Source organism: Lepidochelys kempii, chromosome 13 (assembly GCF_965140265.1).
Source record: "Lepidochelys kempii isolate rLepKem1 chromosome 13, rLepKem1.hap2, whole genome shotgun sequence".
Taxonomy (NCBI): Eukaryota; Metazoa; Chordata; order Testudines; family Cheloniidae; genus Lepidochelys; species Lepidochelys kempii.
Genome location: NC_133268.1, coordinates 10,785,935 through 10,811,349, shown reverse-complemented (window position 1 = coordinate 10,811,349; position 25,415 = coordinate 10,785,935). Strand labels below are relative to the sequence as shown.

The following is a 25,415-nucleotide window of genomic DNA, read 5'->3' as shown; positions in this document are numbered from 1 at the left end:
TATACTTGTCCTCATGTGGCCCTCAGGGTGATTTCAGTTTGAGATCCCTGACTTAGATCTGCCTAGCTATGTAGTGTGCAAAATTCACACGCTTTAGTACTGTAGTTAATTCAACCTAACCCTAGCATAGAATTTTTCCATCAACCTAGCTATTGCCTCTTGGGGAGGCTGATAATCTACAGTGACTGGAAAATCCCTTCTGTCACAGTAGGAAACGTGTATGCTCTGGTGCTACACCAGCATTACTTTAGCACCATATATGTGCTACTGTAGCAGCTGCAGTATAGACATGGCTTGAGCAATAATGGGGCAGGCCAGTGATTTGGGGGAGGCAAGCACCTAGTTGCTTTGATACCATGCACAAGTGGCCTGGAAGTGGTATGACTGCTCGGAGACTGTAGGCTGGAGGTAGCAATAGAGTTAGTCTGGGATTTTTTAACTAATACTTTTTCCATCCAAAAATGCCAGTTTGTCGGAACCAAAATGTCACGAAACGGGGCTGGTTTTTACAAATCCCCTGACTCAAAAAAAAAAAAAAAAAAAAAAAAAAGTTGACAAAAGTTTTTAATTGTCTAATTATTTCATTTTCATATTTTGGAAACCAAAAAAAATCCAGTTTTCTGGTTCAAAATGATTTTTCATTCAGAAATTTAAGTTAATTAGATTGAAAATGTTAAAGTAGTACAGTCAAAATAAAAACGCAACATTTTGATTGACCTGAAAAGGGGGGGAGGGGCTTTTTGATACACTAACATTTTCTAGATTGTGACTTTTCGTCTTGATTTGGGAGGGTAACCATTTTTAAATATTCACAAGACAGGAAAACCATGTCCTGCCCAGCTCTAGGTACTAGCCATGGGTGCACTGCTGCAGAGCTAATTTCTCTGTCATCAATCACTCTCACTCCCGTGCTTCACCCACACAAAGCCAGAAAACTTAGGCATTCTGTGACTGAAGAAGATTCCACTCCGAATTAGTAAAACATTGAAAAATGTTTCTTTATTCTTTATCGTGTCTTGTGATTCATGCTAGATGAAGCTTGGCACTGATTTCCGTTGCTTACACCAATCCCAAGCTTTTGGAGTATCTTTTCAGAATAAATGAATGGAAATTCTGAATTATATGTAACATGCATGTTACGACGTACATCTTTCCAAAGAATTTCTATGAAATCTGCTGTTTTTCTGAAATGTGCATTGTTCAAATGGCAAACGAACAAAATATATGTGGTTAATGGGGGAGGGGGAGAAGCTCTTATATATATTTGAGTCTGGATGGAACTTACTCTACAATTTTTAGAAATGAAAATATCCATGTAGGGACCTAAAGGAATCCTGTGGGCTGATGGAGCAGTTTGCATAGAATGCCTGTATTCGTGTCTTTATGGCATTTGGAAGATATTTTGCCGTGGTTTAAATGCTTATTACAGCTGCACAACTTTGATTACGTCTGCAGTCCCCATTGTTTTTTGATGAATTACTAAGACTTCATATTTTGTGAATTGTCTCGTTTCTTGATTATAGAATAAAATATGGTTACTTCATTAACGGATCTAATCTCTCTTGCCTATTTTACATCACAATGGCTGCTATTTCTGATATCCGTGAAATCATTTATTATATATAACTTCATAAGGCTTATTCCTAGACTGTTGATATATCAGCTGGTAGCTGAATCTCATGATGGTACAAATGTTTGCTGTCAGCTAAACCAGCTAACATTTTTGACACAAATCTGTGCCCATATAGATAATTTGGACATAATTGAATGGATTGATCAAGGCTGTGTGCTAAAAATAGAAAATTCTCTCTTCCATGAAAATGAAAGAAAATGGGTGTTTTAAAGGCAGCCATCATCGAATAGGGGCATAGGGAAATGAACGAAGTTCTGCAGTGACTTAAAGGTTTTGCCTTTCACCTCTGAATTCAAGAGTTCAGATTGAATTGAGTTGCAAGTAAAACTAATTTGTAATCTTAGTCTAGTCTCTGTTATATTATTTGTCCTTCAGAAATCTCCATGCCGTTTGGGACAAAGTGGGATTTGCCTGCAAGAACTAGAACAAGAATAGCTAGAGTGCTGCAACTTAGGAGGTGTCAAAGTATTATGAGTAAGCTTTCAAAATACATGATCCTGAAAGGTGCTGAGCACCTGTAATTCCCGGTGACTTGACTTGGAGATACTTGCTTAAGCCCTTTTCCCATCAGACCCATGATGTCTGCCTGTCTCTCATCTAGTTATTGTAAGAACAGAAACTTACTGAATTCAGGCCAAAACCTTAAAGAAAATATACAAAAATCTTTTTTAAAAAAGGCCTCACAGGCAAGTGATTGTACTGTTAGTCTTTAAAGTGGCATGGTTTGCCACAGATGGGGGGGCGGGGGGGAGGGGGAGGGGGAGGGGGATGGAAAACTGAAGCTTTCATGTTAGTGATGTAACTTTTTTTTGTAAACCTACCATAAATTCAACCCTGGATTAAAAAGCAATCAGAGTTGTTTCTCTGCCTCACTCTGGTTGTCTCTGTGTATGAGTTGAGAGATGCATTGTGCCTTTTCAGTTTCTCAAACAGCCTCTGCCTCTTTTTATTTGTCAAGCTGGGGCTAGGCTGGCCGCATTCCAGATGTGTCTCACAAGATTTGGTGCTGATGATCTATTTATAGAACTGTGGTTCCATTGTCATGACAACCGTGCTAGAGGCCAAGGCGGCTGGGAGCTATTTCTGGACTTGTGCTGTAATGTAAAACTGATTGGGAAAGTGAGTGCATCCTCTAAGCCAGACTAACTTTAGACAGGCAGAGAGAAAAAAACATCCACAGTTTCTTTAAATACACTTTCCGTTTCTCCTACTTTTTCCCCGTTTGTTCTTTTCTTGGAAGTTTTTGAAAAGCATGCATTTTCTACTTTGTATTGCCTGCAGTGAAACAAAATGCATTTTCGGTCCTGTGGCCTCTTGTGGGTTACGCTTTTAATTATGCAGTTTAGGAAGCAATACACGTAACCAAGCTGCATTTTTGTTTTTAAGGAAGGGTGGGTTGTTCTGGGTTTTTTTGGTGGCAACACAAAAGTAATGGTTTAATTTACAGTGGTTGTAGTTTTGTAGTTCTTCATATCCAGTAGTTTTAATATTAAATTTTTTGTGTGTGCTTTGTGCTCTCCACACCATATAAGGAACTGTAACCTTGATTACCACAAGATGATTCCAAATATATGGAGTCATACTTTTCAGCTTTCTCATTATTTGCTTCAAAATTAGACCAGTGGTGCCCCTCCGCCTCCAAGTGGCTGGAATGCTCTGAGGTTATTCTGAAATTAAAGCTGATTCTTCTCTCAAAACCACTTTGATGTAATACACACACACACTCTCTCTCTCTCTCTCTCTCTCTCTCTCTCTCATAAATTCTAAAGTTTGGAAACTTAAAAGTGTTCTGACCTGTGCATGATTCTTTAAAATGTACATTTAAATGAGGATCATCCTAATAAATAATTGACTCAAAACTGGAAATATAAAGAAATATATTTCTAGCTTAGTGGGGATATTTTTACTAATAGTTGTGTCTTTTGGTTTATTGCAGCTTCATTACTTGCACTGTTGTAGGAAAGCTCCTTTCCATTATAAATCTCTGTTTTTAAACGTGCCCTAATGGGTCTGAGAACTTGGATGTAAAATCTCATCCCAGTAACACTTTTTTTTCTTTTTAACTGCAATTCTCATCTCATTATTATACAAGTACAAGATTCATTACATGCTTTCTTGGGTGTCTCTGATTTGAAAGCAATTCTGTTTGTGGTGTTAAACACAGTTTTACAAGTATTTTAATAGACCCATAAAACTAAGATTTTGGTGGGATTCTTTACCCTTCATTCTAAGTTTTCTAAATATTACTGTGTCTATATGAAAGTTTTTTAAAGATCTGTAAGAATTTTAATATGTCTGCATGACCCATCTTAGTGAACGTTTGAAAATTTCACTTTAAATAACCTATGCTTTTTTTTTTTTTTTAATCTAGTGTTAGTATTTCCTCTTTGGATTTTTACTAAATGTTGAGGAAATATGTATCGTAACTGCATGACAGGTTTGTATTTATATACTATGCATGATTGCAGAGACACCATAAAGATTAGCAGATCTAACATTATGCCAGCAGCTTCGTTTTTGTTTGCCTCCATATCCCACCAATCCTCTACTGTCCCTGCCTTCTCTGTTTCTCTTAGTAGGTATGGTACTAGAAATATGCAGGAAACCTCTTCCACCAATTTAAAGAGTAGAATTCTTGTATTTTTCAAAATCCTGCTTGCTCCCAAGAGTAGAAAGGATAGGCAAAACGGAGGGACAGCCGACGTGTGCATGCTTGCAGCTGCAAATAAACCTGGTGCCCTGGATTTGTTGTCAGCATATTGACTGGGTGAGAAGCTGGGATTTTAGCAGTGTTGCAGTCCTTGTTTTTCAGGGGTTGGGAAACTCTTCTGGATGTGTTTGGAGAGGGGGAAAGGGGAAGGGGAATCTACTTTCAAGTTACAGTACATAAAATTTTGGACTTCTCAGCCTTAATGTCCCTTTAAGGAAAATATTATATAATTATACAGTAACTTGGAACTCCATAGCTGCAGAATAGACAAAGTCTTTGAGAAAAGAATTTCAATTCTCAGATATTTAGATCTTTTGCTTTTTAAAAAGCTACACTTAAATAACATTAAAATTATGGTAAAGAGACAAAAGGCAGAAAATTCAAAGTAAGGTAAAGGTGATGATCTTTCTGGAGCAAGAAAGGCACAAGTTACTTACAAATAATATTAGTGTTGCCCTGAATTTACAGTTTATTTTCTCGCTCTTAAATGACACTAGAACCTAATTTTGCTGTGCTTGATGAGGCAAAACTGCCATTGATTTTGATGGGAGTTTGCATAGGTAATGTCTGCTGAATCAGGCCCTTCATTGGTAAAATCAGTAAACAACTAATGGTTTCATTTTCAGAAACTGAACTGTGACTACTCCCTCGGAGGTGCCCCTAACCACGACAAATAGGACTGTGATTAGTTCAGATAATAATGTAGTAATAAACGCACAAGACTGAGAGGAGACCTGGAATCTGTTCTTGTTGGCTTGATGTATGACCTTGGGGAGCTCTTTTACTTCGTGTCTTGATTTCCCCATCTTTAAAACAGGGTGACTGATATTTCCCTTGGGGTGGGGAGGCAGGCATTGTGAGCCTGATTTGATATCTGTAAAGTTTTTTGAGAATCAAATGGAAGGAGCTTTACAACTCAGAAGTGCTAATACTACTAAGAAACAGGTTTCAAATAAATGTTTTTGTTTAAAATTCAGCCTGAAATATTTTGAAATATATCATGTGCAGTGGTACCTTGTGGGGTGTTAATGTGTCAGAGAAGGGGGTCTAGGAAGAAAAGTCAGTGTTGGTTTCATTTTGCTTGTAAACTCAGGTGATGGTTTTACAAAAAACAGTATCTGATAGGAATAAAACTTGCCTCTCTGAAAATAGATGTGTGATCTGTTGAAGGAGACCTTTGCTATATTCTCCTTGATTAGAACAAAAGCCTGTTTTAGACTGAGATTTAGATTTTTTGCTTGTCTATCAACCACCTCATCAGATTTCAAAGACTAAAATTTCAAGTTACAAATCTTTCTGAAGGGGAAAATAAGGGGAACTTCCCTCATTGGGACTGGAGCCTTGGTAATATTATGCTAATAGCTCTCCATTTTCATTTGCTAAACTAGACCCCCAAATGTGAACACACAGTAGTAGCAGAAAAGATTTCTGAACAGATAATTCTTAAACTCCAGAACTGCTGAAGAGAGAATGGAAATAAGTAGATCCTTTTATCTGGAAATCTTATCTTGCTTGGGGAATGGCAGGTTTATTAAAATTTGGAACAGTCTTTGGAGTGAATGATTCAGTTACTTACTGTGTCCCCCTACGCTGTGGCAAGAAGGGCAAAAAAGGAACCTTTGTGCCAGCTTTCTGTCTGAGATTTGTTTAATAAATGCAGTTCCTAAAAAGTGGAAGGGAATTTGATGGTTCACAATGGCTTATATTGCCTACATTTTGGGTATCCTTTCCCTTCCCTTAGGTGAGGAGGTCTGACGAAAAATCCTGCTTTTGTTTCAGATCATCTTAGTTTACCCTTAAGTTTTAATACAATGAATTTCAATATCCAAGACAGAAGTCTGATGCTGTACTAGAGCTCTGCTCCTGCTTCTGTTGAAATCAGTTGGTTTGTTTTGCTAGCTGCAAATTAACTAAAATCATTTAACACCTCCCACCCTGCTTCTTAGCACTTTTTTTAATAGTGTAGATAAAGAGAGAATATTTTGTGCCAAAGAGATAACATTTTGCAGAGCAAGGACCCGGTCCTGCAACTTGGTCCAAGGCAGGTTCAGGCCCCCAGTGAGAAGTGGGAATGACTGCTGGCTGAATGGCAGGGTTGCTTGCTGGAAAATAACTTCTTCCTCTAGTCTCAACGAAAGCAGCATGGAAAAAGGCAGTGTAGTTTTGGGGGTTGGTTTTTTGTGTCAGTGTTTGTTTATGTAGTTTGAAGCAGAAATTGTTATTGATACAAGATCTAGCTTGATGGATTTTGGCTCCTTTGTTTCTGAAACACAGCAACTGTTTTGCTGTTTATTTCATCACAGCTACCTTTCTCTGTCCCTCTAAACATCCCAGAGCCCGTAACAAATTACTTTCCAACTTCTCTTCCACAGCAGATTGTGTTCTCCAGTAAATTGGAAGATGTGTGTCATCCCTTCATTTTCTGTCTCCAGCCTGAAGTCCCATATATGAAATCTGTTTACATACATTTTCAGAGCTAAATTTTCTGCTGACATAAATGGGCACATCTCCTCTGGAATCAGTGGAATTGTACCTGTCTACCCTAGTAGTGAATGCAGACTGGCACTGAAATGTCCTCACTCCAAACTTCACATTTTGGACAGATCATGAAAGGAACTTCAGAAAGAAAAAAAAAATAGTGATTACAATAAATTTGTATGTATTTTTAATTACTCACTGATTTTGCATGTTAAAATGAAGCCAAAGTTGTAAGAGTTCCACTCCCATTGGGCATAATCTCTTTTACTGGGTAAATTGCATACTCAGAAAGAAAACAGTCTTGATTTGTAGTAACTGGGTATTCTCCAGGTCTTGTACTGTGAGCTTTCCTGAGGTCTCTTCACTTCCACCCCCTCCAACACACCCTCATTTTAGTTACAACAGGAGAGATGATAGCTTTTCCACTGCCGTTCTGGTTTTCTTCTTGTCTTTTTCTCATTGCAAATATCACGTTAATTTTGCAGATAGGCAGCTTCAGTCAGTTCAAGAGGTGTCCCTACAAATATGTATCATACATCTATGAATCAGTATGATTTTCTTGTGTGTGTTTTGGGAATTGAGGTCTCTCAAACACTTTTCATGAAGTGGAATATGCACGGAAAGGAGAGCTCTGTATTTAACACTTACATTGCTCTCTTTCTCCAAAAATGCTGCTGGAAGGATGATTGTAGGCTTTTTGGTAACTGTCACACAATACTTTCCTCTAAAGTAGTATTGTTTTGAATATCAAACTTCATTGAATGCTGCAATTTATTTTTGTGGGGAAAGAAATATTTATTACATTCAAACTTATTTTACCTGGCATGGATGTAGCCGTTGGAATTCATCTCCCGTACATTACTGCTTCTCCTATGTGGCTGGTGTTTTTCAAGGAAATCATAGGTCTAAAAATAGTCTGCATAAACAACAGTAAGAGGTCTGTACTTTCAGTTCCAGGTTTTAGAAATCTCTCGTTGTTTTCTAATTGTCAGAGTTTCCAAAACCCCTTGCGTTCTTATGAAAGTGAAAAAGAGAGTTTGTGGAAGCGTGTTGTAAAATGTTACACTGAGATATATATTGTGTGGAAAGACTGGGATGTTTCAAAGTCGCATAGGTGATTAATATAACAGCGTTCATAGCATAGCAAGAATTCCTGCATCAAATATTCTCCTGCTTATGAAATATACATTGTCACCACATGTTCCTGAGACTGCAGTTTTAAAAGCAGAATGCCTTTATTACCTGTTGAACCGTTTGTCTCGTCTGAATCCATAGATAGTCTTACCCTGAACACCCTGATTTTTAATTTTTTTGAAATGGTGTTTGTTTTTTACTCTAAACATCACATACTATTTGATTAGTACCCTGGAAGGTTTGAGAACAAATCGGGTATGAGCAGTGGCGTACAAGTTTCCCTACACTGCTCTGTTTTCATGCCTTTAGGTCTACCTCAGTCTTCAGCAGTACCGCTGTGAAAACGTTGTCAATAGGAGCTGCTTTTTAGGTGTAAATTTTTTTAAATAATGCTACTACTGCTTCCTAGGATATAGCCAAATGTTTCTAAACTTGCAAACCTGGAAATGTGTAAAAGTCTGATATGGGTATGTAGTGACCAAATTTATTGCTGGTGACTCTTCACTGGCCTGTGGGAGGAATTAATCATTTTTGTCCAGTTCCCAGTGCACAACGTCTGCTTCACAGAGCCCGTGGTAGAGTTGGTGCTAATTGCCCCTATCTGTAGTCTTAGCAGAGTGACCAGTGAATAAATAAGCATGGAGACTGAGATGCTTTCTTGACCCTAGAGAAGGTCAACCAGGTGAGGGTTGAGCATTGTTCAAAGAGTCTGTAGGAACAGGAGGGCAAAACTTGTATTTCCACTACTTGTGCTATTGCTGTTCTATGGACAGAGGGGTTTGGTCAGAAGGAATTTCAATGTGGCATCTTTCAAAAATACGGTGCTTCTAGTTTGTAGTAAATTACCAAAAAAGCTAACTGCAGAGGTATTTTCAGGCCTCTCAGTAATATGAATATGGAGACTGTAAAAGTGTTGTGTCGCTTGGATACCTACTTGGTATGACAGGTGTGATGTGGATAAGTTTGTAGTATAAAATCTGGATATTGCTGTAGGCAGAAATATTGAGAATCTATGAAAGGTGGGCTGAGAGGGAAGAACTTTCATATAGTTGAGTTGCATTGGTGTCAACATACACTAGAGCCTGTTCTCTTCATCCATTGTTTGTCTTTGTACTAGTGGGGTATAAAGCATATATATTAAGGCATTTTCTTGATAAATGTGTGAGTATTTTGCAACTGCTGTGAAACAATTAATTAATAAAGCGGCATCCTGGGATTTTTCCTTCCGGTTAAAATGAAAGGAAATCAGAACGGAAGGATTACTGCTAAAGGCATTTTAAAGACCACATTAGCCTTGATATCTTCTTTAGTTGTATTAATCAATTTGAGTAATACATATCTTGTTATGGCTAATTAATCTTCCGTTGCCTACTCTGGTAAGTAAACTAGAAACACTTCTGCAAACAATCAAAGGACAGATCAGTCCTACCTTACTCTGAACTTCATTAGTGACATAATTGGTGCAGGGATTTCACCCATTCTTTTGAAATAAAGTAGTAAAGTTTGATTTCAAAACAGTGTTCATGTCTTATTTTTGTAATAACTAAATGCAATGAAAGAAATATTTTGCCTAATGTTCTAATGTTGGGAATAGCAGAGTATCATAGCACAAGTTATGTTAATGTTTAGATATTGCTATTTGTCCACACGGTTTGTAAAAATAAAACTACATGTGTGTTTCTTAACAATTAAATTGTTTTCCTGAAAATTGCAATGAGATTATCAGAAGAGTTGATTAAATTTGTGTTCCTGGCCCTCTGCTGGTTAGCGGTAGCCAATGCAATTCTTTTTATATTGCTCTTGCAGACACAGTGCCATATGTATGTTAAATAATTTACATCACCTCAGCATTTTTTGTATGTATGAAATGTAAGACGGGGGTGGGGACGACCCAAATGCCTGATAGCCTATCTTTTAGGTGAAGTGTACTCAAAAGTTGTACTTAAACTTTAGATACAGATCACAAATTTATTTGACAATGAATTTTTTTCCCAGTTTTCTAGACAAGATTGACATAGTCAAACAAAATGAATATACACCATCTGACCAGGTGAGTAAAATTTATATTAAGTAATTTTATAACCCAACCACTATCTATTTCCCATTGCCAAGAATAACTGAGCTTTGAATTTCACAATATATATTTTAGCTTCCTTTTGTTGAATTGGCAGCTGCAGTCTCCATGATAGATGCCAACCTATGTTGTATGATGTTTAACATTGCACTGAAAATAAAGTTTACATTTATATGCTTTGATCTCAGCTCAAGTGTATCAGGAGCAAAGAACTGTGACGAGAAAAACTGCCCAGGTTAAAGTAAAGGTCAAACTTCTGCAGTAGTAAAAGCCTTCCCTTGTAACCAGTGGAATTCGAGCTTCATAAAGTCAACTCCACCAGCTGAATAACTGCCATAGATATTCCTTCTTAACTTAAATTTGGTTTATGCTTTCTCAGTCCTCCTGGCTCCCACTGCAAACTAGCTCTCTACATAAGGCAGGGGGCCACATTGCTGACCATTAAAGATTAGCTTTCCAGCCCTTTTCATACATGTTACCTGTAAAATCAGAGGACTGCCTTTTATTAAACTGAATGGCAGAATAGCCTACCAATCAATAGTCTATCAGTTTAAAACAGCACTTTCTACAGGACAGTATTGTTGTAGTGAAAATGTAGTCTGACTCAGTGTTTTGTAATTAAAGGCAAGTGTCAATAGCACTGGCAAACTTCCTTTGCAAACAACGCTGGCTTGGGATCAGTGCATTCAGAGCTAGCAGAAGCTAAACTCCAGGCATGTTCTGCCCAATCAAAGTGAAGTTATCCTATTTTCATAATATGCCCACTTTCATGCAGAATCACTTCATTAGTTACCCAAAAAAAAGTATGCTTAAAGTACAGCTAGTACTTCAGTTTCTAAGATTTAAATTAACATTATGGTAGAATATGCAAATGTAAAACTAATTGGGCTAGGGAAACTGTGGACCAGTTATTACTCCATAATGCACAGGAGCCTGGATAAAGCCAGCTGTTGTCAGTTTTTGGTACGTAGCTGGACTGTACTTTATATAAGCAAAATATGTTGCAGTCCTTGATTTTATTTATTAACATGCTGTTCAACAACAACATCCATTTTAAAACACTCAAGTCCATATCCAAGCCCTGATCCACATAATGGATCCAACTGCAGCATCGGGGCCAAAAATTGCTCACAAGACTTATCATATGCGTGGCCCAGCGAATAGATATCTAGACAGCAGAACAACAAAGCTTTCACATTCTACTAAAACAGTCAAACAACTGAACGAATTTTAAAGGTCAGGCTGCTATGGATAGATTAGAATCAACACCCTCCCCTTGAAAAAAGAAAAGGAGTACTTGTGGCAGCTTAGAGACTAACCAATTTTTTTGAGCACTTCATCCGATGAAGTGAGCTGTAGCTCATGAAAGCTTATGCTCAAATAAATTGGTTAGTCTCTAAGGTGCCACAAGTCCTCCTTTTCTTTTTGCGAATACAGACTAACACAGCTGTTACTCTGAAACCTCCCCTTGAAAAGAATCCAATTCCAGTAGACCAGAGGCTGTAGTAGGACATGTTTTGTTAGGATTTGGTAGAGCTTTCTATTACTGTGGCTTCTCTAACAGTACTTGATACTTCTAAACATTTCCCTATATCAAAATAGCCTTTGATTATTTCTTTAGAATCTGTTGCAATCCCTTTAACTCATATCGAACAAAATATGGTTCTTTATGTGAACTGGCCAGCTCATCATAAATTAAGAATGTGATCCTGTGACTGGATCCATGCAAGCAGACTTCCTGTACCTGTGCAGAGTTCCAGTGGCCTCCACGTGGGCCATAGGGATCTTCCATTGTAGATCTTAAGGCAGGATCAGGGTTCAAGAAGTTTGAAGAAGTAGAAAAGTCAGTTTTTAATTACCACAAAGAGAAAAAAGAGCATTCTGACAGATTGCTTCCTCTTCAGGTGGAGACCCTCCTCTTTATGAGAGAACCGTTTCTCAAGTTACCAGATAGAATGGTCATAAAATAAGTGTAGTCATTTCTGATTTGTAAGTTTTCCAATAGTTGATGATGATCTGAAATTTAATTCATGCCCAGTGTTATCTAACCCCTGTTTTCAGCAAGGATTAGAAGTGCAGACTGACCTTTACCCACTTACAGCTCTGATTTTCTTTGTCCCTTCTAAAATCACCCTTTCATCTAATTTCCTCTAATAGTCTAAAGTTCCTTCAGGGTTCTTCTAATAGTCTTTCCAGAGTTACTGGAAAAGAGCTTTGTATACAGCAGCTTTGTCAGTGTGCTTTATTATTAAGACAAAGTGGGTGAGGTAATATCTTTTATCAGACCAGTTGTGTTTATGAAAAATACAAGATCTGAAGAGCTCTGTGTAGCTCGAAAGCTTCTCTCTTTTGCCAGCAGAAGTTGGTCCAGTAAAAGGTATTTCCTCACCCACCTTGTCTCTCGAATATCCTGGGATCAACATAGCTACAACAACAACATTTTATTTCTGTCACTATAGGGATTGTAGCTTTTGTTTAGTTTGCAAATAATTTGAGCTTTTGTTTGAGGACCAAACCACCAATCCCAAGACACAATGCACATGCACTTGACTTTGTGCACATGAGTAGTCCCATAAAGCGTGCACATGAGTTTCTGCAGAACAGTAGCCAAAAATGTTAGGCCATATGAAAAAACACCTCCCAGAAGAACAAAAGTTTTAACAACGAAAAGCGCCAGTGTGGACAGCGTTTAGTCGGTGGGGGACGCTCTCCCACCAACAAAGCTACTGCCCCTCACTGGAGGTTGTTTCATTTAGTCACCTGGAGAGCTCTCTCCCAGCGACAAAGAGCAGCTACAGCCCAGTGTGCACCTTACAAAAGCACAGCTGTAGCGTTAGTTTTCCCAGAACTGTTTCAAGCAACAGTGATGAGGAGAGACCAATTTGCATCTTTTGCTCTTGAGATTACTTGGGGGTCAATTTACTCATTTATCCATCTAAAAGCTGAGTTTCTTAAAAACTATTTATTCTTTTTTTAAAAAAAAATTGGGATCAATTATCTGTATTAAAAAATAAACACAGATTACCTGAAAAGTTTCTTTTTGAATTGCAAAGATTAGCCTGCAGATATTAAATCATAAATGTAATGTTTCAATTTTGTATTGGAGGCCAGTGATGGCAGGAGCTTTGTGTATTATTAATTATGTGCTTGTTTGGGACCACTGACCACTTCAGTGGAGCTTCATATATGTGCGGGAGAATGCCCATCTGGAGTAGTGCTTCACTTCAGACATTCTGAAGATGGCCACTTGTGTTTTGAAACTTGCACTGATTCTAGAGCCTGACAGCTTCTAGTTTTTTCAAATTTCATTTGTTAATTATCAGATATTTTTTAAAAAAAATTATTCCTAACAAATGGATCTAGTTAGAATATTTCAACATACATATATCAAATAAAATAAGTGTTCAAGAAAACTAGCAAGTTTGCAACAATTTGCTCTTAAAGAAGTGTCTGTAAAATGCAGCCATTTTGTTTAACAGTATTGTCTAACCTTTTGGATTTTGTATAGTTGTGTGACTCTTTAAGCTTAAACAGTGACTAACTTATGATTCTTTTAATATAAGATCAGTGCAATAAGGGAGTGGCTTTTAATGCACTCATCAATTCCTTAATATTCTACTCCATTCTTGTGGTCTTATCTGTATGGTCCAAATGTAAGATCCATTTGTAACAGTGGCCAGTACAGTCTCAGTAATAGCAAGATCAGTAACCATGGTAGTTTAAGTCCTGGATTTTAAAAACCTTCAGTCAGATTCAAAATAATGTTTCCTGTTAGGCTTCAAATAAATTAAATCTTGAAAGTTCATGTTCTATCTATATCTATTTGCGTCTATGTTAATTACCCTTTAGGCCAGTGGTTCTCAAACTTATTTTTTCACGGACCACTTGAAAATTGCTGAGGGTCTTGGTGGACCACTTAATGATCTTTCCAAATGTTGTTTGTACCGTTAGCTAACTATTGTAAAGCTCTTTGGATAAAAGTGCTATATAAAAAAACCTAATTAACGTGATTTTTTTCTACAAAATAAAAGCACACAACTCATATTTTAATATCAGTAGTCTCTCCCCCACCATGGCAGCCACCGAGCTGGGCTGGGAAGGAGGGGGTTCTCTCACCTGCAGCTGCAGCCCTAGAACTGGAGCAAGTCTCCTCTTTCTCTGGCTGCCGCAGCCCTTCACATCCTAAATTCCCCCTAACCCTTCTTCTCACCCCACTTCCCCCCCCCACCTCCTATTTCCCCCACCTCACCCCACTGCCACACCTACCCTCTATTCCCCCCAAGGCCACCACCTCACCTTACATGTGCATCTTCTCCAGGGTCCAGGCACCTAATTAGTGGAGTCACGCCTGTGCGGCTCCACTAATTAGGTGGGCAGCCCTTCATTCTTTCGTGAGCGGCCACCCAGGTACATTCCTTAGAAGGAACTATCTGCAGATCACCTGAATGGAGCTCGGACCACAGTTTGAGAACCTCTGCTTTAGGCTGTCTACGTGCTTTCCAATCCATACAAAACACCTCTGGTGGCTTTTGTTTATGTAGGCCAATATCACAACTTTCCGACTTTATGGGTGTCTCACTTGTTGGCAGCTCTGGGGATCTGATTGTTTTGTGTCTCTATAGGAAAACCCTAATATGATCACATTTTTAAAAATCTGTTTCACATAACATTCCATCATTTGAGTTCCTAGTTCTTACCAATAATAACATGAGCCTCATGCTTTCCCTAGTAGCCAGGTATTGGGAAGAAGGGGAGAAATCTTCCATAAAGTGCCGCTTCATTAAGGTTATTGCCGCCCAGTGTCTGGAAGCTCCTTCTAACCCTCCTCTTGCAAGACTTAGCAACACTGGGTTTGGGAGAGAATCCAGGCTGCAGTCTGTTTAGGGCTTGGGAACAGGCCTGGAAGTGTGGGCAAGTTCATGGCCCCCAACCCCTCAGCCAAAAGCATTTCTAGGAAGTGTAGTGTCAGGGGGTGTTGGGGTGTCTAGGCCTCCCCAGCATGACACACTGGGAAGGGAAGCAGAAAATAAGCACATTTTTCTCTGATAAAAGGAGAGAGAGCGGATGGAGGCAGGAGCTGGAAGTATCTCCCAGTGATTGGGAGAGCGCTGCCTGCTTACATCTCCTTTAACCCTCAAGTCTCTGGGGAGAATCGGGAACCTCAGGAGGAAGAAGCCTCTTGTGTTGCTTTGAGCTTTAATATTAGACTTTACAGTTTGGTTTTAAATACTGCTCCCCTGGGGCAAGTCTGGGTTCTCTGGAGAAAGAAACCCTATGGGAAGAGCCATGTTTGACTTAAAAGGAACTCCAGTGGGAGGCGGGGGGTAACCATTGGGGAATGTCAGCCAGATACATTCCTGAATGTATGAAACCATAATAATTTTGGTTATTTGGTAGATAGTTGCTCCTTTTTTGAACAAAAATGTGATGTTTGGGATGACAATTGCTGTGTGGCATCTGTTGTCCCTAACTATGCTTCACCAAGCTACAGGATAAGCAAATAGCAGTGTGAGCTCAGTTATCTATTTTGAAAAGCTTAACATTTTATTATCCATATATCAGCATGTAAAGCATCTACTTTTCTCAAGGTGAGCCTGTTCCATGTAGCCTCTCAGTCTTAATCCCTCACTATAGGGCATGGTGCTATCTCATGTGGGGAAACAGAAATGTAGGTTATTTTGCACTCCTGTGTGACAAAGCCATCCACTATTCGCCTGCATGTTTAATTTTGTTGTCTTATGCTCAGAAGTTTATAGTCTGATTTTTAAAGGTGGTGCTGAGCATTCACTGCCCCTCTAAATCAGTGGAAGTTGTGGCTTATCACCTGAATGTCAGACCTTCAGTGGATTCTTATAAGATTTAGTAGATCTGAAGGCCACATCCTCAGAAGCGCTCAGCACCTGCGTTTGCCATTTTGCAAATGTTCGTTGCTTCTCAGGATTTGGCACTCGAATTCTGATTGTGCAAATGCTTGTTAAGCATGTGTACAAATTTTTAGGATGGGGGTCTTTGATTCTCAACTTCACCCAATTTCACATACGCTCCGTTTCTCTACAGCACTGAGTACAAGAGCAGCACTCAGCAAATTATTATATTTTCTTTTCAAATTTGGAGGTTTGAAGAATAATCAAATCACTGCTTTGAATAAATGACTTTTTCTCTTGTTCTCTAGGACCTGCTGAGATGCAGAGTTTTGACATCAGGAATTTTTGAAACCAAGTTTCAGGTGGACAAAGTAAACTTTCAGTAAGTATCCTTCTTCATTTAGTATTCCGAAGAATGACACCTGGCAAAAGTGATCAGGCAAAGAGGAGAAAATGCCATTTTAGGCCAGTTTATATGCTGGAGACAGCATTCGTATTGCTGAATTTAACACTTAACGGAAAGCAATTATTTTCAGATACTTCTGTCTAAGAGCTTTCCATTTTAAGTTTTAAAAACACCATGGGAATTGGCTGACCGCTTTCTGCTTTTGATTTAATGCCAAAGAACTGGTGGGTTTTTTTCACAAGTTTTGATAAAGCTTTTTGATAACTTGATTCTCCTTTACTCTGTCTTTCTATAAGCCTGAAAATAACTTCCCTGCTGATTCTGCTTTTTTTAAATGGCAAACATCTTTTCTTCGGTTTTAATGCAGCTGACGTTAAAATTGGTACTGTTTTGTTTAGCAACAAATGTGTATATAGCATTTTATCCTACCAAAATATCTGTTTTGTGCATTTGTATCAACTTCTCTGATAATGCAAAGCCAGAAGAGGAAGCAGAAAATGCACTTTTATAGATAATATTAAAATAATGGGGCCATGTCTAGTTATTTTTTTAATTGCTCAGCAGTAGAGTTAAAAGAAGATATGTACACACACACACGTTTAAAAGAAGATGTATACAAAAACCATTTTATTGGACCAATTCTGCCCTCTGATAAGGGTCTGCAGCTCTCGTTGTTCTCAGTGGAAACCGCATATAATTTGTCCCACAGAGCACAATTTTTTAAAGTAGTCACTTAGGCCCAATCTGTACAGGTGGGTCACTGCATCTGAGTGGAGCCCTCCTGATTTCAGTGGCACTTGGTGTAGGCTATGGCATCTGCCTAAACATATCTCACTTTTAAGACTGGGACCTAAAATTGTACTCTGGGATCTTGTTATTTGCTTCAGCACTAAGAGTCTGTCTACACTGCAATAAAACGCCTGTGGCTGGCCTGTATCAGTTGACTCAGGCCGTGGGGCTCAGGTTGGGGGGCCATAAAATTGCAGTGTAGTTGTATGGGCTTAAAATGGAGCCCAGGCTCTGGGACTCTGACCCTCACCGGGTTTCAGAGCCTGGGCTCCAACCCAAGCCCAAACATGTACACCGCTGTTTGTGGCTCCACAACAAGTCACCTGACCCAGGCTCTGAGACTCACTGCCACAGGCCTTTTTGTACTCTCTGCACTGTTACCTAGATTCTTTTTCCCGAATCTCTTCATTTTATGACCTAATCTCTAATTTAAACTCTGGAGTTGGTCTGTACTCTGCTTGCCTTTTTAATTCTGTTTTGGTTTCCTGTAGTTTCCTTTTCCTCTTCTTCCTGTTGCCTTTCATATTATCTCTTGGAGAGTGTCTGTCAACCAGTTTTATCTAAATATAAAAGAACAGAGAGAAACTTTTCTTTGAACTGCTTCTATGCCTCCTTTTCTTCCAGGTCTGTCGTGTTCCATATATAACAAAAGTTTAAAATCAGTGTACTGACAAAGCTGTCCAAAATCTGTGTGTGTATCAGAGTAACAGAAGGTGCACGCTTTTCGCCCTTTTCCAGTTTATAAGGAGCTGGTGCTTAACGGTTGTTTGATGGCATTGACCCAAAAATGCTGACTCTTAAATATCAGTCTGTTATTGTTGAACCTAGATCTACAGTATCTGTGTAAGGAAACCTCTCATTGTAGTAGTTTTATTAAATGTCTCTTTGATCAGTGAGGACAAATAAGAACCCTGTGATATGCTTCAGCAATTCTAGCTTTTCTTGTCTTTTTAATGCAAAAGAGGGAATGGGCTTGTCTACATGAAAACTTGGTGGGCGGCAAGCCAGGTATGAATGTATAGCTGACTAAGTCACTGTGTGATCCTGCTACCACGTATTAAAAGTTTGATAGTGTGCTGTGACGTACTGCTATTTCAAATAGAACTGTAATACTTTTAGTGTGCCATAGAGAGTCCATCCACACGGACAACAGTTCATGTGCAGTTGTCTTGCGTTCCGTAGATTTACATCCCAGCTTGCCGCACACTAACTTTTCATGTAGCCCTAAAAGTACTACATTACTTTCTGGGGTGAAAACCTCTTTGCACTGACAATTAGGCTGTTACTCCTACCTGCAGATTCTGGCAGTCCTTTGTCTCATTAGGTTCTAAAAAATGGGGAGTCCTGAGGTTGTTTACATGCTCTGTTCACATACAGCATTTACCCTTACTTTAAATACTGTATGTCCGAGTCAGGAGAGCAGCGGTGTTTTTGTACAGTAAGTGACTAAGATTTTTTCCTCTTTAGCATGTTTGATGTTGGAGGGCAGCGAGATGAACGCCGAAAATGGATCCAATGTTTCAATGGTAAGATTTGGGATTTATTTTTTTTATCAAATTTAAAAAATAAAAGTTCATTGCAATAGTTTAATGTAAATAACAGCACATGATATTTAACTCCTGTCCTCTTTAGTTGTCTGAAATCATAAGGTGTCTCTTTGAACAGACAGATTGGCTGGAATTTGTATCATCATGTAATCTACTGTAACTGTTCTGAATGTCTTGAGTGAAAATTTGGGTGGGAAGGAAAGAAAGCTGGGTAAATTAAAATAGTTTATCCAAACTTCCTGCTGTCATTTAATTCGTTCTCCTTTTTGTGAGTTGCCCATGAATTTCCAAACTCTGTCTGTTCTGTCTTAACAAGTGAAGGGCTACATGTCTTCTGGAGAGGTATAGCATAAATACGGATGATCAAATTAGAATGCCACATTATTGTGTGTGAGAGAAGCTATGTTGATGACCCAGGAGATGCCACTCTTCCAAGTTAAGAGTGAACCATTGCCTCAGTATGGTGCTAGGGAGCCCTTTGGAGGTTCTGTCTTTTGGATAAGTTGTAAAATTGAGGTCTGGAGTGGCACTGCTCATAAAGTTTTCCACTGAGTTTTGAAATTGTTGCACTTTCTTAGGCACCCATGTATTTCTGTAGGACAGCTTTTAAAATAATCGTATAGAATGTGTTAGGCCCTGTCTAAATTGATCAGGAAAACGCTAACCACCTTGCTGGGGAAAGCTCCTTGGTAAGCTCCTTCCTCTAGAATGGCACTTAAAAGTCCTTCGCACTTTTCTCAAGAGCTGGACTGTTAACACTTTTTTTGTGTCCTGGCCAAAATTCATTTTGAGTAATCTAGTCTTTCGTAAATTCCCCCTGTAGTTTAAATTGTCCATAGTCCTCTGTGTCCTGAACCTAATGTGTGTGAGTTTTGTACAGCTGCTGCATTCCCTCCCCCTCTCCCCAAGGTGTCTGTATATCAGTTGTGTGTGAAGCATTTCTTTTGTTCACATAATTTTGTAAAGCTAAATCTAATCAAAAATTTTCGGGATCTTGATGTTAACTACTGGGTGTTACTTGATTTAGATGTGACTGCTATCATATTTGTGGTGGCCAGCAGTAGCTACAACATGGTTATACGAGAGGACAATCAGACCAATCGGCTTCAAGAAGCACTAAACCTCTTCAAGAGTATCTGGAACAACAGGTCCATGAATTGAAGTTTTATCATTAATTTCACATGCATTAGTAACACTGTGTTATATTGATAAAGTTAATCTTTGATACAAAGTGCACCATTTCTATTTCTGACATGGCCCATTCAATCATTATCTTTGATCTCCACTGTAAACTTGCTATATGGAATCCTAACATACAGTATTAAAATCTAAAGGAAGAAAACTACACAGTATTGGAAAAATGGAAGTCATAAAACTGGAAAAAAATAAAATAAGCTTAAGAAAAACTGTGATAGTACAGAATATGAATATATTCTCTAAAGCAGTGGTTTTCAACCTTTTTTCATTTGCAGATCCCTAAAATATTTCAAATTGAGGTGTGGACCCCTTTGGAAATCTTAGACATAGTCTGTGGACCTGCAGAGGTCTGCAGACCACAGGTTGAAAACCAACATTATGTTTTTTGTTATTGGTGTTTAAGCTCAGCCATACATTCTAACAATATTTGGCTTCAATTTTCTTTAGGTGGCTACGGACCATTTCAGTAATTCTTTTCCTGAATAAACAGGATTTGCTAGCAGAGAAAGTTTTGGCAGGGAAATCTAAAATTGAAGACTACTTTCCAGAATTTGCTCGCTACACTACACCAGAGGATGGTAAGAGCATTGTTCTCATCTTTTTAATAAACCAGTATCATCAAAGTACCACTTCCTTGGACTATAGTATATGTTAATTGTGTACATAACATTTATTGGAAGTTTCAGATAAACTTTAAAGCAAGCAAATTTCCAGCGTTGAAAAAATGTTCAGTACCTTTCGGACAAATTGTAATTTAAATGTTTCTTCAGTCCCAGTAGAGGACATTATCTGTTGGACATACACAGAGGGATCTCAGCATGCTAGCGTTTTATTATGCACTTTGTTGCTGGACTCCACTGCAGCCTCAGTGCAGTGGTGGGGTGCAGCAGTGTCCTTTGAGGTGCAAGATTCCATGGGAACACCCTTGCTGTGTGTGAGAGCACTGAAGGTTCATTTTGTCCCTTGTCCCAGGTGTGGTAGGTAGCAAGAAGTTAGAATAACTAAGTGGGGTCAGTAATGATCCTTAAAAAAAAAAAAAAACTCTCTAAGGAAGTTTCCATCTCATATTATGTGGTTACTCATCAAATAAATATACTTTAATGCCCATCAGCCTTCCTTTATCTGCAACCAGAGTAGTTCAGCTCAACCCAGTCAATGGCATTAGGGGTCATATGGTTCTGCAGGTTACCTGTAAGTTTCTAACCGAAGCTCGTATTTGCACTAATATTTCCTTAAATTCTGACATTATGGGCACCATCATGTTTTGTTGCTTTCCTGGAGTCTTGTTGTTTTAGATACCATATTAGAGACTAGAACTATAATATTTTATATTAAGAAAATTGTTTCTATTGCTACTGAGCAGAAAACAAAGACTAGTTCATAAAGTTGATAGTCAGTGGGTAAGTTATGATTTTCAGAATCATTACTGTGAAACACCTACTTTAACAAATGCTTATTGTATTATTATTGTTATTATTATTATTATTATTAACTAGCAACACCAGAGCCTGGTGAGGATCCCAGAGTTACAAGGGCCAAGTATTTTATCAGAGATGAGTTTCTTGTAAGTATTTTCTTTTTTCTATGTATGTTTTTCTGTCATACACTTAACTGTGTTTTAATATTGCAGAACTGTTTGCCTGCTGTACAGTGGCTTATATTTAAGCTGTGTGCTATGTAATGTACCCAAGCTAGAGGTTTAAAAGGTGTTGGTTATTTTAGCTACTTTTCATATATTTGTTTAACAAGATGCACAGTTAAATGATTAGAATAATTGTGGAGAATCTGTAATTCTCAAATGGGAGATAATGGGTGAATCCCTAACCCCACTGACCTCAGTAGCAAAACTCGCATTGACTTCAATGGGAGCCAAGATTTCATCCACTACGTCACTTCGAAAGGAAGTTGTGATTCAAATCAATATATTATCTGCTGAATATTAATATTCCCTTGTATCATTCCTATCATCTCATTAGCCAACTGATTAGTTGTAGTAACAATTGTTTAAGTATTTGTACAATAAGTACCTGAATTGGGTGTCATTATTATTAGAGATACTGAGCATTGCAATAAAAATTGGGACTCATCTATACCAGAGCCAAAAGAAATACTGAGAGGCTGTGTGTAGTTTGTGAAGAGGGGCTGAAGATTCACATGCAGGCAAAATTCAGCGCTCTGGAGGGGGAAGTTCACTATGGGAGTTGTGTGGGCCAGTTCCCTCCCACCTGCACATAAATTTCCCTATTAATGTGAATCAGTGAAGTTCTCATCTCTGTAGCTACAGTTCAGTTCCCAAATACTCAATTTTTCCGCAAGCAACCCTGTTCCCCTAAAGTTAAATCCTTGGGGTGAAAACCTGATCCCACTGAAGTCAATGGGAGTTTTGCCACGGACTTCAGTGGGCTCCAGATTTCATCTTAGAACAACAGTTCTCAAACTGTGGGTCAGGACCCCAAAGTGGGTTGCGACCCCATTTTAATGGGGTTGCCAGGGCTGACTTAGACTTGCTGCAGTCCGGAGCCGAAGCCTGAGGGCTTCAGACCTGGGCAGTGGAGCTCAGGTTACAGGCCCCCTGCCCAGAGCTGAAGCCCTTGGGCTTCGGTTTTGGCCCCCACCATCCATGCAGCGGGCCTAGGACAGGCTCAGATTTCAGGCCCCCCCCTTCTGTTGTTGTGTAGTAACTTTTGTTGTCAGAAGGGGGTCGTGGCGCAATGAAGTTGGAGAACCCCTGTTTTAGAACTTACATAATGTCCTCGCCAATATTCATCTGAGGCTTGAGAGGTTCATTTTTCCAGACAATTTTATTTTGACACACAATTTCTCTGTATTATTTCTACAGAGAATCAGCACAGCAAGTGGAGATGGAAGACATTACTGCTATCCTCACTTCACCTGTGCAGTGGATACAGAAAACATCCGGAGGGTTTTCAATGACTGTCGGGACATTATTCAACGGATGCACCTTCGCCAATATGAGTTGTTGTGATGGAGAGCACTTTTTTCTGTGTTTTGGACTCCTTATTCCTTATTAAAAAAAAAAAAAAAGAAAAACAAAAAAGAAACAAAAAAAACCCTTGCCCACATAGGGTGGAAGAGAACTGTTGCAGTCTCCCTCTGATTTGCACCCCTCAACTTTTTCTCCTTGCTGGACAACAGCAGCACTTCTAAGCTTGCTTGTGTCCCCCTCAGACAGTTTGAGATGGCACCTAAAACTTAAAGGCCATTTTCATGGTGGGTTCCCTAACACTGTTGTTAACAAAATTAATTAATTAATGAATTAAAGGCCCTGAATGTGGAGCACCTGAAAGGATTGGGGATAAAATTAAAAAAGTAAACAAAAAAATGGGGAGAGAAAACCTTAGGTAATTTAGCACTGTTGTGGGCATAATCATATAACCCATAATTTCAACTTTGTATCCATTCACTGCATCAGACAAAAGAAGGTGCCAAGTCACAGACCAAGTTTGAAGACAGACACTTGAGTTTGGTTCTCTGACTGTAATGTGGCTTTGAACGGAAATACTGACAATTCTACAACAGACCTAGACAGTGCAAAAACTAACCGCTACCTTTCAGAAGGGTATTTTTAAATCCAGTCTTGGTGGTCTTAAGATGACCATGGACGTTATGAATTGAACTGCGTATGGCCTGTGATTGCAGAAAGAGTTAACCACACACTGTTTTCCGTTTGTCCACTGATGATCCTGTCTGCTATAAAAATCATTATCTGGACTTTAGTCCTCATGGTCTTTCCCTTCTTTTTCTTCTCCCCTGCCCTCATTTTTTTATTTTACTGCTGGATTATTATTCTTGTACAGACTGTAAAATGTATTATTTTGTACAACTTTATTGAAAAAATAACTTGTAGAAGATCTTTGTGCCTTGATTATGGCTGTACCTGTACAATGAGCTAAGATGTAAGTATGTTTGATTGCGCTGTACAGCTTTGTCAACCCTATCTGCAGCATTAGCTCAAGGTAGGGAAAATTTATCTGTAGTTTAGTTTTTCTGGTTTATAAAAGAAGGAAAAATACTGTTTAGTAAAAAACAAAAAAACAAAAAAAAAGTACAAATTGTGCAAACTTAACCACTTTAAAAGTGAGGTCTTCAACAAGTGACCAGATGTTGCAGCATCATGCTTTTTAATTTTTAGCTTTAATTCATTTAAATCTCTATCCAAATGCAAAACATGGCTTGTTTCTACATAAACCAAATTTTGCTACAAATTATAAATGTTAGTCTTTGGTCATTCATAGTCCTTTTCACAAAAGTCAAAAACAGAACAAAAACAAACACATAGGCATCATGCAGGTCTGCTGACCATCTGTAGACTGGGCCAAACACCCCGCCAAACTCGACTATCCTGCGTGGGCATAATACTACAAGAATGATAAGGTGTATACCACCCTTGGATTTGGTCACTGAATTCCAGTTTCAAATGACATTTTTATCTCTCTTTTAATAAAGAGATACCTTAGAACCTTTTTATTTTATATTAACTATATAAGTAGCTTAAAGTGAAGATGTGTGGATTTTTTCTTAAACTTGAATAATTTATGCAAATTATATGCTTAGAACAACATGTGGTACAGTAAAAAGAAAAAAGAGCAAAAATCACTGTAGCAATAAGAGAGCATGTAATTTTAGTAACTACTACACTGCTTTATATTTTATACCTAGGTGTTTTATGTCTCTGTGAGTGTATTACTTTTTCATGTGTCTAAACCTACGTGTACAATTTGTACAAAGTCAGAAATTACAGCTGTAATAACACATCTAGAACAGTGTTAGCATATATTACTCAAACGCCCTTCTCCACTCCCTCCCTCCTACTTACTCCCCCAAACCAATCTGGATCTTAATGCAGTGAATTTTTTAAAAATTACCTCTTTGCCTTTCACACTAGCTCTTTTTTCACAAGATGTTAATTACTTTTTGGGAAGAGGTCCAATTTAAATTAATGCTAGGGTGTGGTCAGCAATGTATGTGTGGCTAGATTTGCTACAGGTACCAGATGCCTTTTAATGTTACAAACTGTAACCATTCAGAATTGAGAATTTTTTGTTGTTCTTGATTTTGTGGCTTCCTTTAATGAGGAAATTAACCACCTGGTCCTTTTTAACACATGTAGAAAGCAAGGACTTAGTGTTGGTAATATCTCATTCCCCATTTGGTTCAAAATGACTAGTGATCTTTCAGAAGACGTTAAATTGTCTTGAAACTTTGGCTGCAATTGCTAATCAGATTTGAAAAACCTGTCTGTCCAGTTCACAATTTGGAAAGCTGCCACCTAAGCTTTGTGAATCGGTAGAAGAGCCTGACCCAAAATAGCCCTCACATTCTTCAATTGGAATCACAACCTGGAGGTTAAGGGTTGGGGTTTCAGTAGGTAAAAGTGGGATGGGGAAAAAAAGGAAATAAAACATGAGCCTTAATTTTTGTTACAGGAGCAAAAACCTTTTAAGTTTAGTGCCAACCCTTATCTTTTTAAGCCTGGAGGCAGTTGGTGGAAGCATCAAATTTATATACAAGTGGGGGAAATCTAATGGTAAGGAATGGTTTCAGAGCAGCAGCCGTGTTAGT

General features: G+C 38.5%; 1 protein-coding gene across 5 annotated transcripts in view; it reads left to right on the top strand.

Annotated features, from left to right (window-relative positions):
• Nucleotides 1-25,415, top strand: part of GNAS (GNAS complex locus) — a 252,297-nt gene extending 226,882 nt beyond the window's left edge. For all 5 annotated transcript variants that reach the window (XM_073309219.1, XM_073309220.1, XM_073309221.1 and 2 more), the window contains 7 exons: nt 9,951-10,005; nt 16,202-16,275; nt 18,556-18,614; nt 19,663-19,783; nt 20,280-20,410; nt 21,329-21,396; nt 22,672-25,415. In XM_073309219.1, the coding sequence (XP_073165320.1) occupies nt 9,951-10,005; nt 16,202-16,275; nt 18,556-18,614; nt 19,663-19,783; nt 20,280-20,410; nt 21,329-21,396; nt 22,672-22,818 (655 nt within the window). In that variant the 3' untranslated portion in view covers nt 22,819-25,415. The remainder of the gene's footprint in view (nt 1-9,950; nt 10,006-16,201; nt 16,276-18,555; nt 18,615-19,662; nt 19,784-20,279; nt 20,411-21,328; nt 21,397-22,671) is intronic.